The following is an 18374-nucleotide window of genomic DNA, read 5'->3' on the forward strand; positions in this document are numbered from 1 at the left end:
CTTATACTACTCACAGCGCCCCAAAAAGCATTTTGTTTGCTCAGCTGAAGGCCACAGCCCCCCCCCCCCATGGCTGTAATAAAATACTTCCCTGCCAGAGCACTGACTGTTTGTTGTGAATATCCCACCTTGTTTCTGACGAGTCGCCTTTAACCAAACTTGCCTGTTTGGGGGCAGCTGGCTCTTCTGTTGCCTTCAGACTGCACATAGTGTACATAAAAATGTTCCCCCGTATGTGAAGGCTAAAGCGTTTCCTTATGTCTTTCTCATGTTTTTAGGTATCATTCGAACACAGGAGCTGCTGGATCACGAGACCACGCCTCACTACTGGCTCACGGTGTACGCCATGGACCGAGGCGTCGTGCCGCTCTCCGCCTTCGTCGAGGTCTACATCGAAGTGCAGGATGTGAATGACAACGCACCGCAAACCTCTGAACCAGTCTACTACCCCTCCGTCATGGAGAACTCCCCTAAAGACGTGTCAATCATCCAGATAAATGCTGTCGATCCAGATTCCAAGGCCAGCGATAGACTCATGTACAGGATCACCAGCGGGAATCCGCAAGGCTTCTTTGCCATCAATGCCAAGACAGGTAAGATTGTGGTTACTGTGAATTTAAATGACCCCCATAAAAGCAGGAAGTCCCCGTTAGTAACTTCAGGATAATCGAGCAATGCTGATAGAAAGACTGCTTTAACTACGCCAAAGAAATCGGCTGAAATGCTTCAAATGGAAGACAGGAAGCTGATCTGGTGAGCTTTCTGTTCCATCTCTTGTTAACAGAAAGAAGACCGAGATCACCATTTTGTATTTTTTACCTTGGACAGGAATGGATTTCCACTCTAACACTCCTGAATCTGTTCCCATATGGTACCTGGGAAATGGTGTGTGACGATTAATAATTCACTGAGTTCTTTTAAAGTTGCAAGAGGCTTGGCTATGTTTAGTTGTACGGCAGCAAAAATGCTACGTGTAGGTGCAAAGCGAAGCTCCGTGTATGAACAGATCCGCTCGGGAAATGAGCAGATTTATTCTCGTTACCCTTGGAGGAAAACAAGTGTGATTCCTACAGAAACGGCTCCACATGTGTACAAACCCGCTCAGGAAATAAATCAAGCGTGGTTGGTGTAAATTTAGATAAGTCTCATTTTGAGCATACATAAATCACAGTAGCAAAAGGAAGTGATTAAACTCTCTGGAAGTGCCAGGTGCTGAATTGCTTTTTATTTCTATTTTTTTTGTTCTAAAGCTTGCACACAAGTGTATTTTGGTTTGGAATGCTAGCGCTTATTAAATTGAGAATTGAGATGACGAGTATGTAGTAAAGCAGTTGCTGCAGTTTGTCCTTGTATGTGTGTGTGTGTGTGTGTGTGGTCCTGTATCCCGAGGTTGTCACATCAACAAACCGGAGTTATTTCTGGTGTTAGTGGCATTGCTGTGAATTTTCTGCCCAAATAAGGGTTGATCATGCAAGCATTGCTTCCCAGACGAGACTCGCAGTAACGCCGGGCACTCTCCAACGGACAGGGAAGGATTACACAAATAAATAAAGAAAAGGGGAAACCTTTGGTATGCAGACACAAAAGGTTGTTTTTTTTTCATCTCCATGCACGACAAGATAAGCTTCCTCATATTGATAAGAAGTCCAAGACTGGGAAAGAAGGTGCTGGGAAATCGAATATTCATCTCGAAACAAAACAGTCATGCATAATGCTATTTAAAAAAAAACACAAAAATGTTGAGCTGTGAAGAAAACACATTTGCAATCTTTTGAGATTATTCTGTTGTTGTTGTTTTCCGCCTGTCTATAGACAAGTTATCTGTGATAAAGTGTGTCGCAATGTTCTTATCTCACATTTCTCAAGTGATTAGTTCCTGCTTTTAGGATTACAGTTTTTAATGGTTTGAGTTTGTATGGCTTTACAGTCAGGTCTGTTGTGGTCGGACTCTCTTTATAGTAGAATCCATTATATCAGACAACACTACATGGAGGACTGTGAAGCAGAAGGATAAGAGCTATTCATGCATATCAAGGAATGTTGAAACTTCGCTTGGCGGGACACCAGAGCCTTTTGTGTCGGGTTTAACAAAGGGCGGAAGAGGAGTGCTTTGATTGTCCTCCTTTTGTTTCTGGAGAATGCACACAGAGCTGACAGAGAGAAATAGGTGGGGATTGAAGGAGTAATTGTGACTTGAGCAAGATGCAGTGTTTGAGTAAAACATTTTTTAGCTGACAATCAGACTGGGATGTCTTGAAATTATATAAAATTGTGGAATTAAATGGTTAAAAAAAAGGCCTGATATCTGTCCATATTATCATCTCAATATGACATTCTCACCGCATATTACAGGTTTTTGAAAATGTTTAAATTTACAACATATAACTTTCTGTAATTACACGTTCTAAACTTGCATTGGAAGCATAGGCCCCGTTTTGGCAGAGCTACAAAGCGCTGCAACGGGGTGGGAAAAAGGAAAAGACGTTAAAAGCCTATGTTTTGTTTGTGGCTTCTGGAACCTCATAGGCATGTGCTCCAAGCTAACTACCTAGCCTTCTCTCGTGGGCCACAGCCCTTTTGCAGCCTGTTGAGCCTCGGACACATATGAAAGCTTCATTTGACGCCTTGGATGGCGTTGGTCGCCCCTTTTTCCGTAGCCAGACCCCACATTTGCTCTGTAACGTCTAGCGATGAAAGGGTTAGGCCTCCTTTCTTTCTGCCCAGTAAACAAGCCCTGCTGTTTTGGCTGTTGTCTTTTCATTGAGCATGTCATCAAAGTGCAAGGTCAGCTCTTCTCTCCAGCAGATAGTATTGCAACGTTTGACAGCTTAGAACTTAAAGGTTTAATATAGCCTTCCTTTTGAAGGGATTGGAGCTGGGGGGGAGAGGGGAAAAATAAAACAGGAGGCATCAGATCAAAATTGGACTCATCAGCTGGATATGAATAATCTGTTCTAAATCAGAGAGAGATCAGTGAGTTTGAGTTACGCTGTTTGTGCGGAATTCAAACTGTGAACCAGTGTTCAATCGTCTGGTGGCAAAGATCCCATCCCACCCCCAGATTTAAAAACGTTTCTACAAGGTTCCCAAGCTCCGGTTTAATGGCTTAGGAGAATTCTATTTCCCGGATAAATACGACTGATAAGCATGCTTTTATCAGATTGCAAATGTGCTCTGTGTAAATGAAGAATAATCGAAGGCTGTTGTCACTCGGCTCGGGTTTACAATAATGATGGGTTGTCTGCACCTGCAGCTCTTGAGACAGCCACGACCTCGAGCTGCCAACTTCTATTTTCCCCATCACAAAAAGGAGTTGTCGGATGTCTGGGCTGGTTCATCAGATGCTGTTGACATAAGTTTCCCACCTCTTCTGTGGCAGAGTGGCACTGTTCCATTACCAGGTGAATCACACTCTGTGTTTCCTGGTATGCCGCTGCTGAGCTGTTCGGCTCTGGACTTTTGAGCCGGAGCTCTTGTGCAAGAATGTACATGCATTAGTAAAAAGGCAACCAAGCAGAATATGGAGGGGTGGGTCAGGACACACACAGGAAGTTTTATATATCTAAGCTCAGGAGAGAAGAACAGGAGCAAAGATCACCACAATAGCCGTCTTGTTTTATTGAACGTGCTTTACTTCCTTCCGTGCCTATCCTGCCTCGCTGCGCGGAGGATTAGCACCGCCCAAATGGTCTTTATCAACATATTATACTGTGGTGGGAGGACTTTTTTAGATGCATTATGATTTTGGCTTTCTGTATTTGTGGTTGAAAAGTGCAGCGTGCCTTTAATAGATTGTTTTACTGTGAGGACACAAACCAAGGATGTCTCCAGATGTTAAGGACAAACAGTGAGGACAGTGTACGAATGGAAGACAATGTTGAAGCACAAAAACAATCACATATACACATATAAATAACTTCCAGGAGTACACAATCAGGGACAGGTGGAAACAATCAGACAATCAACAGTCGCACACACACAGGGGGCAATAAACATGAACAGAAAACAGAAGACTTGAAAATGAGACAAGAAAGAAAAGGTCAAAACCGATCACTAGATACGACGAGTAAAGCAGAGAACACAACATGGAGAAAATAACACGAGCACAATGTGCTCAATAGTTTTAATTACTGACTCATCACAGCTTAATTCGCATGGCTTTTGAAGCCAGCGGTTTGAAGCCGCCGGCACTCTGTTACTGTTCGCTCACAGTAGCTGGGAATCACGGAAAACTTGACGTCTTTTACAAGAGTTTCTAGGATATGTGTTTCTGCGTGATTTTACTTGCCTGCTGTGAAAGAGGACATTTTGCCCCGGTGAATTCTTCAACTGTTATTAAAACAATTTGGGGCCCATCCTTTTTCTGCTTCCCGCAGCCAGAAGCCGGTAGCTCACTGGCATCAGTCGGAAAGGACTGCCCGTAGGTAATGGTTTGGCAGGCTTGGATACATTCAACAGGTTTTATGTGCATTTGTCATCCCCAGGGCTGAATGAAAAAGGTAAGGCAAAACAGCCGTTGGGATTGCAGCTGCAAATCATCTCCTTGACACGGTGCTCGTATCAACTTTCAGTGACACACTTTCTGTCTGACGGGAGTGGGGGGGGACACATACCCACACATTGTTGTTATCAGTGGTTTACCAAAGCCCCAACGACTAGCGGAAGTCAGACAGGAAATATATACTTCCAACAACTTCCTGTCATTTCCTGCGATTCAGTGGGACAGCAAATCGCCACGACTCTCAAATGACATAGTGAGAATAACATGTGGGAATAAAAAAAAAATTGGATGATATTTCATCACGTACCTTCAAAGAGTGGGTCGTGGTGGGTTAGTGGGCTAGGATCCAGTTTCACCACAGTGTCTCTCATCCAAACCGGGACCTTTATTGCTTTGCATTCATTCACTTCTGGTAGATTTGAGTTCTCGTTCTTCTGTTTCTGGTGCACAAAAGGCCTCACGCACTCACCCACTCACCCGTGCCATACAGGCGAGCACTACACGGGGAAGCACTGGAATATCTTGAAAATTTAGCATTACAAAAACGGCAAAGAGTAAACCGTTGCTTGGGTATTTGTCGGCAACCACACACTGGACTGTATTTCTAGTTTGTGGTTTTCTGACTTCATTCTTAACGTAATGCCTTTCAACTCCATTCTGGGGTTCCGACGGCACCACGTGAAGGCCCCGGGCCACGCCATAAGTACATACGCACAGGGAAATATAATCTTCTTGTCTTCCTGAAAGATTCTGGTCTCGATCAAAGTCGTGACCACTTGAAAGGCTAGTTTGCGGACTCTGCTGTAGCTGCCAAGCTAACTGCTAACTCACCAACCACCGCAGTGGCGTCGAGATGAGGACAATATACTCTCCACGCTTCTGCCTGTTCTCGCTACGTCTCTTTACTCGTTGTTTCTTAAGAAGTGCGTTAAACTTTGCGAGACTAACAAACGGTCAGCTCCGTCTGCAACAGAAAACTCTTGACTGTGTGCACCCCAGCAAATGTGCATGACAACTACACACGCTTCCTGTAACGGCACCGTGCTTAAACGTCTGACTTGCACAGACTGCAGTCTGTAATGCATTTCCTCCTCCGCTGCTTGACTGCTTCCAATCAACCCCGTCCATTTTCCCATCTCTCCATAACGTTCACTTTCACTAACACTTGGGAACCCGAATCCCCCCCCCACAGCCCCCACTCCTCCGTGGCATGGTTGTCTTTTCAGATTACTAATAAGCCTGGCAGCTGTGAGGCGCTGAGATATATCTCAATCCTAATGTAAACGGTGCTCCACTGATATATACCTTTTACTCTCATTCACAAAGATCATATGGACACATTTGTGTCACGCTTGCCTTTTCATTGGCACGTTGTCCCTTTAAAAAAGACTCTTGCTCAGCAGCGTTACGGACAAACAGCTTCTTCTACGATCCAACTGCTTCGTTCTACCGTTTTCATTTCAGATACTTCTCAACGTTTTGGTCTGAGGCTGAAACGGCAGATGACTCCCATCGTCGCTGGCATTATCCCCCAAAATCCTTTATTCGAGCAAGAGAGAAATCACACGTTGAAACGATGCATTCCTGTAGCTTAGATTCACTCATCGGCATTCAAAACCAACCAAACCGAGATGCAACGATGCGTGCAGACACATTCCCGATTGTCTATAGGAGTTGCAGCGAAATGTGTGTCACTTAAATGTGTGCCACTCACAAGACTGCTAATCACAGCAGCATTGCCCGGGTTAGAGCTGGCCTCGACAATGTCCCGGACTCCTTAACTCCCTCCAGGCCTCCATTTTGGAGCGGCGTGTGTAGCGCTCAAGGACATGGTTGAAAGCCACTGCTGCTTTGCTGTTTTTCTCTCCCTCTCAAAACAGCATGGCTATAATTACTGTCGGCCCAGCTCAGCCCACGCCTGAGGATGGCTTGTGTGTGTGTGTGTGTGTGTGTGTGTGTGTGTGAGTGTGTGTGTGTGTGTGTGTTGTGACAAAGACTGTGGGCTGCCTAGACTTCTCTGGCGAGCCCTGGTTTACCAACCAATCATTTTAAAGTTCCTTAAGGTTTAGGGACAGATGGAAAGGTATGCACCTTTTATTGGCTGGACTGTTGGTGCCAACAAAGTTCTTCATTAAAGGGGAAACTCCTGTGGCTTTTTTGCATTAGTCATCAAACTTGCAGAATGAATTTAAGAACGCCTCGATGTTGCGGATGTGCGGCCTGGAAACAAGTTGCTGTGGATTGTTTCATGAAAGTCGTATCAGTACTTGGACATTACGAGTGGGCGGCGAGTCTCTGTGGTCAGAGACTTTGGCAGCATGTCAGGCAAAAATGGAACTGAAGCGAAAAATAGTCACAACAGGAACATCGGTGCTCATCCGCAGCGGGTGGAACATACTCTTTTGCTCTTGACATCTGGATTTCTGCCCAGGCATCTCTATATTTTGAAGTGGATGCTCGTTTCATGCGCCACCAAAATTCCAAAATACTTCAAAAATGTCAGCAAAAAACTGCTTTTTAACCACAAGGCCGTGCCCCAAAACTCACCTCGCCAACAGAAACCAAAATCAGCAAGTGATTTGACGATTGATTTGTAATTCTAATCCTAATAACAATATAATGGCAGCATGTAGCTGTAAGGAGAAACAAGGCTTTGCTTATCGCACCTGTTTGCGCAGCTGAAAAGAGGAATCCTGGACAGAATATAGGCTTCTAACTAGAACAGGGTTGTCTGTTTATTTAGGAAACATTGCTGTCCCGCTGCGAGAAGGTTGGAACCCTCCTGCATGTTTATCAAGCACGCTTCATACTCATGACACCTTGCCAAGAGTATCCCCTCTCTAGACAATAGAATCTAGCACGGAAAAGTACATGACATCTCAGTGTGCTTATTTTTTCGAGGGTTGCTTTCACTGTTTTTGCTACAGCGATATTTTTCATGCACCTTTTTCCTGCTCCTTTTGGGAAGCAAAAATGCTATTAACTTGATTTTTGAGCAAGCAAGTGCACCTACGAGCAAATAACCAGTAACGTACGACGCTGCATCCTTCACTCGGCGCATGTTTCCTAATGTTGAAATGGGATTTCTCTGCCAGGCACATTTATTTTATTATATGCAGACGTTCTTTGTGATTTCTTTGGCTTTTGCTGATGCTACGTTCAGTGCTGTGAATCTGCAGGAGTGCATAATTTCCACATTACTGCCGCTACGTCTGTTATGATATCACGCTCTGGTTATGCAGCTGATTACAGAGGAATTATAAATGAGACACCTAGACTCACTGTGGTTAATGCAGTCATCTGTATTCTGCTCCAGTAACCCAGACGAGCTTTTAAAATATGATCATCCATCAACTTCCAGCCCTGCGAAACTGCAGTGTGGTCTGTTTTGATGTGGCACGGCCAGACTATTAGCTTTTATTGTAATGATCTGTAGCTTTCTAGCTGCTGCAACCCATGCAAGACTTCAATCAGACATCATACGGCACTGCAACGACTATTTCCTGCAGGGCATATGAATCTGCTAAACTTGATTTGTGTCAAGGTGTGAGTGTGTGCGTGAATGATTGTCTGCCTACCTGTGGCCCTGTGATGAGCTGGCGGCTTGTCTAGGGTGTGGCCCTGCCTCTCGCCCCGTAGACTGCTGGGATAGGCTCCAATCCAGGACCCGGATTTCAGATTAAGCAGTTGCGAAAACGAATGAATGAGTGATTTGCGTCAGTTATTAAACATTCCGTCACTGGATTTAGCCTCCGTCTTTAATGCACATTTAATGGACGCTACTTTATTTACAACATATTTATTTAATGGAACCGACATTTAAATCTGTCGCCTGTCGCTAAGCATGCATGATGGGTAAGGAAGGAAAGTTTTTCCACCTGACTATCAGTAGACTTATTTCTTCACCGCTCAAGGTACCGATTAAATAAAGCCGAAGAAGAGGAGGATAAAACCGGGGGAGGAAAAGCGCCTTGCTCTTGTGCCTCAATTGCGGTGCTGAGGGATGGCTATTTCAGGAGCCCCCGCTGTGCTCATCGTGCGCTTATCCCCCATTGATGGGTTTGGGGTTTCGGACTTCCTTTGCTTTATGCTAATCAGACACAGTGTGGCAGGCAGACGGCGCACGTTGAGGGAGCTGGCACATATACGCTTCACTCCACGTCTGCAAAGCTGCAATTACATCCTCAGTGAGAAAAGAGCTGCGTATATTGCAGCCATATAGCAATAACCCCCCCCCCCTTTCTCTTAGTTTATGGACTCTACTCAAGCTTGGATTAGAGGGAAGCTCAGGACTAGATCAAGTTTTATTTTTTACTTTTGTCAACGCACGATGCAGCAAAGTCCCCTCTGAGTGATTGATGCTTCGCGACACTTGAAACGAACGATTGAGCTCAAACAGACCCTTGAAACCTTTCAACTGGCGGCAGGAGCTTTTCTAAAGTTCCCTTTTCTCTGTGCTCAAGGCTGTGGGCGATGTCTGACTGGCTGTGTTTACTCAGCTTGTGGAAGAAATAAAAGCAGGGTGTCAGGCCTGTGCTGCTGTTTGGGCGCAATTCTGCACACACTTGTGATATTTCACATATGTAAGGCTTTCTGGCAACCGGTTTAACCTGGAACCGCAAAAAAAAAGGCCAGTGGGGAGAACACGCCTCCAGAAGTAAAGCCTCAACCCACGGCCGACTGACGACCAGATGATGTCAGCCAACAGCGAGCCTGCTCTAATCAGTTTTTATTTCCTAAACACTGTCCCGGTGATTCCTCTGAGTTTCTATTTGACATGCTACAAATTATTTCAGCATAACATTTAAGGTGAAAAACTTTATTGACCAACATATATTTGTCATTAGCTCATATTGCACATTTATGTTCCAGCCTGTAAGAATTTTTTTTTTTTTTATTGCTTTCTATAATGAATTGTGTTTCCGTGAAGCTAATATTCTTATCATTAATTGCCCCCCACAGGTCTGGTTACCACTACGTCAAGAAAGCTGGACAGGGAGCAACAGGATGAGCACATTCTGGAGGTAAGCAATTAGCTTCAAAGGGAAAGAGTCAGGTTGGCACCAGATATTCTTTTTAATGAGAACATTTATTAGAATCGCATAATCGGAAACCCTCGAGGTCAACATGTCCAGTTCACCAGCTGCAAGGAAAAAACTGAACTTTCTATCGCTAAGGTTCCAGTTTGTGCCACACTTTCCAACAATAAGTAAGCCTTAGAATAATTCCTCCTCGTGCTGATTTCCGGGGAGGGGGGGTGGTGATCTGGTGACTGTTCCTTTGTTCTTTCTCACTGTTCCATCTTAGAAATGGAACAAGCTGTGACAGGAAACTGTCAGCCCCAACAGGCCGATGTCTAAACTTGAGGGTATTAATTGAGCCGGGCTGTGTTCTCTCACGACGCCCCCCCCCCCCCCCCCCCTTGCTCTCGCCACAGAGCCGAGGTCGATAATAGCCATTTTAATTGTGTTTCCGCCGCTGACACGGAGCAGATTGTTCGCCTTTTAATTATTGTTAGACGTTACACATGTCAATGATCGCTGGATGCGGATGCATCTGGTCCCAGAGCAGTGTTGTGTTTCACACTGTTAGTGTCCATTACAGTCCAGTGATCCCATCACCGGGATGAGAGGAATGGAGGGGGAGGAAAGTGGGCGCCGACGGGACAGGGTAAATGAGTTAAACTGATTAAAAAGAGAAAATCTTTGTCAGAAATGTGATCCAAACTCATCAATCTTTACTTCCTGCAGCACCGGAGTGGAAGTTGAGAGTTCATGAATGTTCAGTTGTCCCATTTGACAAAAAAAGCCATGAGACAAATGTCCTTTGTCACATTAAATCCTAATATGTTCCATTCCATCCAGCAATGATATCAGAAACTGTCATTTCTGTCCACAAACGTTTCTCTTCAATCTGTTTATTTAGTTTCATAAACTTTAGTTTCATCATTTAAACTGAGCCACTCTAAACTGAAACTCAGCAGGAAGGAACGCCGCTTTTGAAAATCCATGGAACTGAGGCAAATGAAGGAGCTTGTTGGTCACTGCAAATCCGGCAGGAAGCTCTTTATTGGGTTAAGAATTCATGAGGCAGCCCAGACCCCTAAACACTTCTATTTACCCCCCAACACACACACACACACACCGTAGTATTTCCTCAGGGCAGCTAATCAAGGGTTATCATTACTCATAAGAACACGTGTGTGTGTGTGTGTGTGTGTGTGTGTGCGTGCCTGTAAATGTCGACTGGGCGATGGAAGAGCAGATCAAATTAAAGTTGGATGTATTTTTTGGTCTGAGCTTGTTGTAGAAGAAGCAACCAAACATGTGGGGCCATGTGGAACGTGGAGCAATTAGGGTGGGGGGCTGTGTCAGCATTGTTTGCGCCAAATGCCAAGAGGAGGTGGAGGGAGCACGGTGGGGGGGTCTTCAGCTTTTCATGCGAGGTGGATGGGGGGCTGGTCGGTGGTGATCGTGTGTGAGAGAGAAAGACAGTGGGGGAATTTGAGATGTGAGAGCGCCTCGTGGTCTGAGCGTGGGCTCCGGCGGTAGGATGGGGGGCGGCGGTGGGGGGCGGCGGTGGGGGGGGGGGGGGGGGGGTAAATTGCTAAAGCGGGACATGCCGGGACATGCTTGTGATTCAGATCTGGGACAGGAGAGACAACCTCTTAAGGGATGAGCATTGATATACAAATACAGAATACGTATGACGTATTGGATGCTGATGTAAACTCTTTTGTCTGATCAATCATTTAATCTATAAAGTTAAAAAAAACAACAACATTCATCTAAAATGATATAAACCTCTCGATCTTTTGGTTTATCCATGTGTCTTAAACCAACGATGTCATATTAACCAGGATACCGGGCTCTGTTCCTTCAGCAGCCCAGCAAAGCTAATACAAAACAGTTCATTACGCAGCACGGAATGGCCACTGACAGATCCCCCTCTGAAACCTACGTTTCTTGTCATCCCATTTAACTAATCCTGCTAATGTGCGTCGCACTGACAACTGCAGACACTGAGAAAAAGCAGAAACCTCCTCACTTCAGGAAATTAAACCGCAGTGCCAAAACAGCGTGGACCTTCCTCTGGGCTCCTGGCTGTTGGTGCGAACCTCTTTAACAGATGGCTCGAAACGACCGGGGCGTCCGTTCTGCCCTTCTGCAGTACTTTGCCGCTTGGATCTGAAGGGTTTATATCTGGCAGCACAAATCCTTGAGCACATCTTTTCTGGAATTAGATTGAAAATAAACAAAAAAATGTGTCGGCTTGTGGCTCCTTGCCTTTAACTCCTCAAACTCTGAAGACTCATAGCCGTGGTGTACGTAGCAAAGAGTTAGCATGCCACCGATAACAATCGTTGTCAATGACTCCAAATTTAGGCCACATTAATAATGCAGTTGTCTTTCACACAGAGGACTCTTCAGAAAGCCCCCAGCCCACAGTGGAAGACAGTAATTCTCAAGGATTATTAGCACTAGCAAAAGCCGTGTTTGTAAGTTTTGACACAAGGCAGCCGAGTCAGTGCAGCTGGTGCTGTTGGAAAGGTGCAGTTGCTAATTAAAAATAATAAGGTCGGGTGGTTTGTTCGAGCTCAGGCTGCAGAAACTGCTGTTATCGTGATCACAGGGAAACATCCTGAACAGATTCTGAAAGTTTTTCAGACACGCAGGCCTCCAAATAAAACACATTTACCACCACGTGTCTAAAACTGAAAAGGACGCTGGTGGCGAGTCGACCAGAGTCAGCCGAATGAAATGACATGTTTAAATAGGTATTCGGTTAAAGCAGGGTCCGTGTCACCGTGACGACGCGATGAGGGATGCTGAACGTGATTTGATATCAGATCATTTCTCCTTCCCTTTGGTTCCGACCTGAATTTGTCTTCCTACTTCTGACTCTGAAGCCTTCGCATTCTTTTTCCTCAGATCACGGTCACCGATCACGGCATCCCGGCCAAATCCACCACCGTCCGCGTAATCGTTCGAGTCCTGGATGAGAACGACAACAGGCCACTGTTCCTGGAGAAGATCTACAAGATCAAGCTGCCGGAGCGAGAGAGGCCGGAGAGAGAGAGGGCCGCAAAGAGGGAGCCGGTGTATCGAGTCATTGCATCGGATCGCGATGAGGGACCCAACGCTGAGATCTCGTACAGCATCGAGGCGGGAGACGAAAACGGGAAATTCTTTATTGAGCCTAAGACTGGATCGGTGTCTTCCAAGAAGTTCTCTTCGGCTGGAGAATATGACATCCTCACAGTGAGCGTCTTCATCCTGACCGCCGCCTACATTTAATGAATGTCAAAGTCTGAACTGTGAGATTGTTTGGGTTTGTTGTAGCGCTACGGTGTTCCCAGCAACGGGAGAAGAATGTTCTGTCCCTCATTTGTGCAGATTAAAAACAGCGCATTAAAAAAGATTCAACTAATTTGAGGTAGACGTTTGAAATAAATGACATTTAAGTCACCGCATTCTTGTAGATATTTTAAAAGAGAAGCCGTTCATCTTTATTTTTGCTGCCGTTTTCCCACCGGATTCTTTGGCCTTTAAAAGTTCAGTAAATAAAGAGAAAAATCCTGTTAAAAAGTCCAAAACTAACTAGATGACCTGTTTTCAATATATTAACAATGTTACTTGCAAAAAAAAACATCCGCTTCATATTTCAAGCAAGATGTTAAAAGCGTCAAAGTTCAATCAGGATGTACGTCGTACTTATTTTATTCCAGATTTGTCATTCGTGTTTAACAGGGATTGAGATTAGGGCCTTGAATTAAGGGCATACTGTTTGCTGTTGTGCATTATCTATAACTAAAGCCCCTGTGTATTTCCCTCTGAGGAGTTCCAAACAGGCAACCCTCCGGAGAGCAGTGCAGAAACTCATTTGGAGTAAAGTGTAGCAGAACTCCGTGTAACACAGATTCTCATTCTCCGCCTCCCTCCCCAGATTAAAGCTGTCGACAACGGACGCCCTCAGAAGTTCTCCACTTGTCGCCTGCATATCGAGTGGCTTCCCAAGCCAGAGCTGCCCGCAGACGCAGCTCCCCTGCTTTTTGAAGAGTCTCCGTTTTTCTTCTCGGTCATGGAAAACGACCCTGTGGCGCACATGGTCGGCGTTGTCGCCACCGAATCCTCCGATGTTTCCGTGTGGTTTGAAATTGCAGGTATTCCTTGATCTGGATCTGTTGTGTTCGTGTGCATGTATATTTGGTAGGACTAACATAGTTGCGCTACTTGCGACTGGGAACTGTGGAAATATACGCTGCTGTGAAAAGGATTTGCCCCTTTCCTTATTTCTTCTATTTTAGCGTGTATCTTAACCCTAAACTGTGTCCGATCTTTAACTACAAAGGACAAAACGATAAAGCAAAGGCAGCCCTGAGCAAAGACACATTTCATGTTATGAATATAAGTTTTATTTAATAAACTGAAAAAGGTTACCCAACACATAAACCGCTCAACACCAACAAATCTTTGTAACCCCAGAACTTAATAGCCCATCGTGCTGACTTTACTAGCAGCAGCCAAACGCTTCCCCCGACCGGAGATCGGTCCCCCGACATCGCTGTGGTGGGATTCTCACCCTCAATGCTCGGGACCGTCGTCTTGCTGCAAAGGTCCAGTTACATCTGAGCTTGAACTCATGGCATTCTACTTCAGAATTGAATGTCAGGGAGCTGATTACATATTTTTCTCCATTATGGTAAGTAGTCCCGGCCCTGAAGCAGCGAAGCCTCCACGATTCCCCTGCGACATTATGCTGTCGCCTCCATTTGTGGAACATGTAACAAGACCTATCTCAGACACTTCATTTTTCAGCCCATCAGACCGTGAATAGTATCCCAAAGGTTCTGAGGGTTATCAAAGTGTGAGCCTTAATGTTCTTCTGGGTTCCCCCCCACCCCAGTATCTTTTTGGTGCAGTTCCTTTGGGACTCTTTGTTTGACCCTTTTTTGACTCTGAATGAGCCTCCTTCTGTGCTCTTGGAGGATTTTGAACCAGGTTAAATACAGTTATCATTTCAAACTTCCGATCCCAGTTTAGCACGAGATGCACATAGAAGTAGAAGAAACCAAAAGGGACGTTCACACCTGATTCAAGCAGTTCCTTAACGGTGTCCAAAATATAAATGTACCATCTTTATAACTTTGTAGTTTATTTATGTTTCCCTATAAAATGTGTAATCATGACTTAACGCCCGATGGGACGTAAAAATTGCTTTCAAGAATGTCTCGCCTGCTCTTCCTCACTTCCCCCGCCTGTCCTCCCTCTAATCAATGTCCAACTGACACGTCTCTTTTGTCCTCTCTGCTTCTGCCTTCTGCTTTCCTCTGGAATACTCTGTTTGGTTGGATTTTTTTGCAAGATGGCGTAGCGGATTCTGAGATGTTTTACATCCTTCAGATGGCTTGTGACCACAACTGTACAGCGGAAGGTAGCTGCTGGGCTCTCCTGATAGGCCCGTTGTTCAGAGATCATCCTACACTGTGTGTTGGTGCTTGCCTGTTTGGCGCCATTGGATCGATGTTGTGTTGTTAATCATCCAGATTAAGAGGAAGTCCCTCTCTTACTGTTGAATGCTTGATTGCTGAGAAGCTTTTTTGCAGCACCTCCTTCATTTTTGCATTCATCTAACTCATCCTGTGTGTGTGTCAGGGCAAATTGCATGTGGTTGCTATTATATAGATGCTTCTTTAATAGACAGCACATCTATGACAACATTAGGCCATCGTTGGTTATCGTCTTTGACATCAGCGCAGCAGTAAATCAATGTTTTTTTGATTTTCTGTTTGTGTAACCTTGCTACACGGAGGGAAACTGAGCGGATTCGTCATTAATCCTTTGTCCTCGCTGTTTGCCCGAACATTCTCATTCCACAGGTGGTAATTACGACAGTCGCTTTGACGTGGGCAAGGCCAGCGGAACCTTGATTGTAGCGCGGCCGCTCGACGCAGAGCAGAAATCAAATTACAACCTGACGGTGGAAGCCACAGACGGGACGCGAACTGTCAGCACCCAGGTAATTGAAACGCTAATGAAACGGCTGCGAAGATGATGAGACAGTTGTCACGGTTCTGTTTTGTCTCGCGCGAGGAATAGCGAAACGGACCAGGGTAATGAAAGTGAAGCCGTAGCCACGCTTGTGTGTGTTGTGATGTTTATCATTAGGTTCAGCTGGCCTGGGATGCTCTGCTTTATATTTGTATTTGTTACATCCCAACAAGAAGTGAATATAAAACACACTGAATATGATGAGGCTGAAGACGACCACGCAGGCATGAGAGTGTTTTAGATCTTCCCGTATCGTTATTTAAGAACCAAAGGAAGCAGAAAGAAGTCAAAGAAAGGAAAGACTCCTCGGCAGACGGTGAAGAGCTGTTCGAGTGGGCGTCCCGATCCGCAGCACGGATCGCCATTGTTCCTGCTACTCGCTTCCCCTCCGTCTCACTTAATTGTTGAACTCCAGGAATCTTCCGTCGTTTCATTCCTGACGCGGCGCTGCTGTGATGATGGTGCCGTCTAGCCAGAGCTTTTATTCACATTCTTGAGCCCCCTCCTTTCTTCCCATCTGCTGTGCCTCTCTGAACCGCTTCCTTTCCTCTAAGAGGAGCAGGAACCCAATCAGGCTTCTCTTGGCTCTAAATAGTTAAACATATTGATGCATGACACGGCGTATTCTGAGAGGCTCCTTTTTTAAAAAGAAAAAAGACCGGACAACCCTTTGTGGGTAATTTCGGTAACAGATGATAGTAGAACACAAATTGAGAGCTTGTTTTTTCATACATTATGCTGATTTATTCCGGCCAGCGAATATTTTGCTCTCTATCTAACACCAAAGCTGAACCGCTATGATGAAAGCTTTTAAGCCTGCACGTTATCTTAGGTTTTTGTTTGGCTGGTCAAGCCACGTCCATGAGATTTAGAATGTTTTTACACCATAGTTTGGGTCAGATGGCCGTGTGGCATTCCAAATGGTTTGCCCTTTGTCCTTCAGAGAGCTGTAGCTGCAAAAGAATCTGCCGTCACTCTGTATGAATGAACGCTTTCATCCTCTGGCGGCTGTGCTCCAGTGAGCTTTGGAGGCAGTGTTGCCTTTCACGGGCCTTTCCGAGGAAGCAGCGTGTCCTTTTGGTTTCGGCAGCGGCTTGCTTGTTTCCCGGCCACGATGTTGTCTCGCTGTAAAGCGCTTTTTAAAAAGTAACGGCAAACAGACGCATATTTAAAAAGCCTCCCATGCGGCGACATTTTAAGTCAAATGAATCACATTCAAAGGTTAAATGATTCAAAAGGTCTGATTCTCACGGTGCTAGCAAAGCTTTCACCTTACAGGAAATGCATGTATTTAATGTACCGGTAATTATGTGCTTTAGTGATGGAAGGATCTTTGTGCGTTCCCGTCGTCTCTCTCCGATGCACCCGCCTTTAGGTGTCTTTTTTTTCTCGCACCAGGGTATGGATTGGTTTACAGTAAATGTTAGCGGGGTCTTCGTCCGGGCCGGCAGGCTGAAATGTGAGCGGCGTACTCCGGTTAGCCGCCTGTGTGTTTTGGCTCCTCGCTTGTTTATACGATGGCATTGTTTAGCTTCCCCAGTGTCTGCTCTGATAGCGGGGGTTTAAGCCAACTCTGAAAACGTTAACCTTTAAAACAAATAAAGGCCTCGCTGTCAGTTACATCTGGCCAATCACACGCAGGCGCTCTACTTAACGCAGGGTAAGACTTATCTTCTCCTGAAATCAGGCATGTGGAGACTGTGCTGCCAGACAGGTTGGCCTCATTCTCTCTCTCATTGGAATGTTTTTCTTTAATTCTCTCTTTCAACCCGCCTTTATCTTACTGCCAGTCTGTTTTCCGAAAAAACTCGGGATTTATTTGGACAGGTATGCAGAGATGATGATTGTCCCGTGCAGCACAAAACCGGAGCTCTGCTGTATTCATTCTACGTGGGAGCGCCCGTTTCCAGCGCCCGTTTCCAGCGCCCTGGCCTGTGCCCAGAACCTGCCACCAGGATGGGGTGGCTTCCGCTCCTATTTAGCGCGTGTGGGGGGACAATGAGCACCGTATAAGCTCCCGCGTGTTCTAGTCTGGACACAAGAGGTGTTTGATATATCGGTTGTATTTCACAAAAGACAGTGACAAACTATCAGCTGGAAATTGAGAGTGATTTTAAATACAGCCGTCATGAGGCTCCTCAGAATCAGGGTCCGTGGGAAGTTCATGGAAACAGTGTGTCCTTTGTGCTTGTTTTCCATTTACCTCTTGTAGTTTTATTAAAGCCTCCCTGAAGGATCAGCTGATGGAGACAAAGGGTTGATGTAGCTGAGCTCGGGCTTGTAGTCAGGAGCTGCGCCAACAAGGCCGCATAGGCACGAGGCCCAGCTTCCCTTCCCCACGTTTGCAGCTACATGGCGTCCTTCCTTGTCCTTGCCGAGAGAATCTCAAGCTGTTATTGCTCACAATCTGTTCCTGGTGTGCTGCTGCTCAAACGTACCGAGTCTCACCCTCACATTCTTTCCTTCAGTATCGCCACCTGTCAATGTCCGTGTCTCAGTCCCAATCTTATTCCTCACCAGCATTCCCAGAGGAAGTCAAAAACAGATATGTTTTTTCTCAGCAGCACCATTTCTGCTGCAGTCATGCGTTTTTCATGACATTTGAGGACAAAGTTCTTTTGAAGTTTTTGCCAAGCCATGAAAAAGGCAATTTAGTCTGCATATATCAGAGTTTCTTGTGTCCCATTTAAGCCACATGAAACAGTACTCTGCAGATAGGTGTGGGTTCTACTCCCTTCTGCTTCTTGGTAGCTCTATCAGCTTTCAGCACCTTACCATTCTCAGTACATGCTATCTGACAGTGCCCAGATTGAGCCATGTCG

The 18374-nt window shown here is 45.5% G+C and overlaps 1 protein-coding gene across 1 annotated transcript in view; it reads left to right on the forward strand.

Annotated features, from left to right (window-relative positions):
- The window catches only part of fat1a (FAT atypical cadherin 1a), a 51931-nt gene that overhangs the window by 12282 nt on the left and 21275 nt on the right, over nucleotides 1-18374 (forward strand). Inside the window, exons 3-8 of the mRNA XM_068751329.1 lie at nucleotides 279-593; nucleotides 9464-9525; nucleotides 12433-12762; nucleotides 13448-13664; nucleotides 14867-14935; nucleotides 15381-15520. Coding sequence (XP_068607430.1) covers nucleotides 279-593; nucleotides 9464-9525; nucleotides 12433-12762; nucleotides 13448-13664; nucleotides 14867-14935; nucleotides 15381-15520 — 1133 coding nt within the window. The remainder of the gene's footprint in view (nucleotides 1-278; nucleotides 594-9463; nucleotides 9526-12432; nucleotides 12763-13447; nucleotides 13665-14866; nucleotides 14936-15380; nucleotides 15521-18374) is intronic.

Source organism: Brachionichthys hirsutus, chromosome 17 (assembly GCF_040956055.1).
Source record: "Brachionichthys hirsutus isolate HB-005 chromosome 17, CSIRO-AGI_Bhir_v1, whole genome shotgun sequence".
NCBI classification, from domain to species: Eukaryota; Metazoa; Chordata; class Actinopteri; order Lophiiformes; family Brachionichthyidae; genus Brachionichthys; species Brachionichthys hirsutus.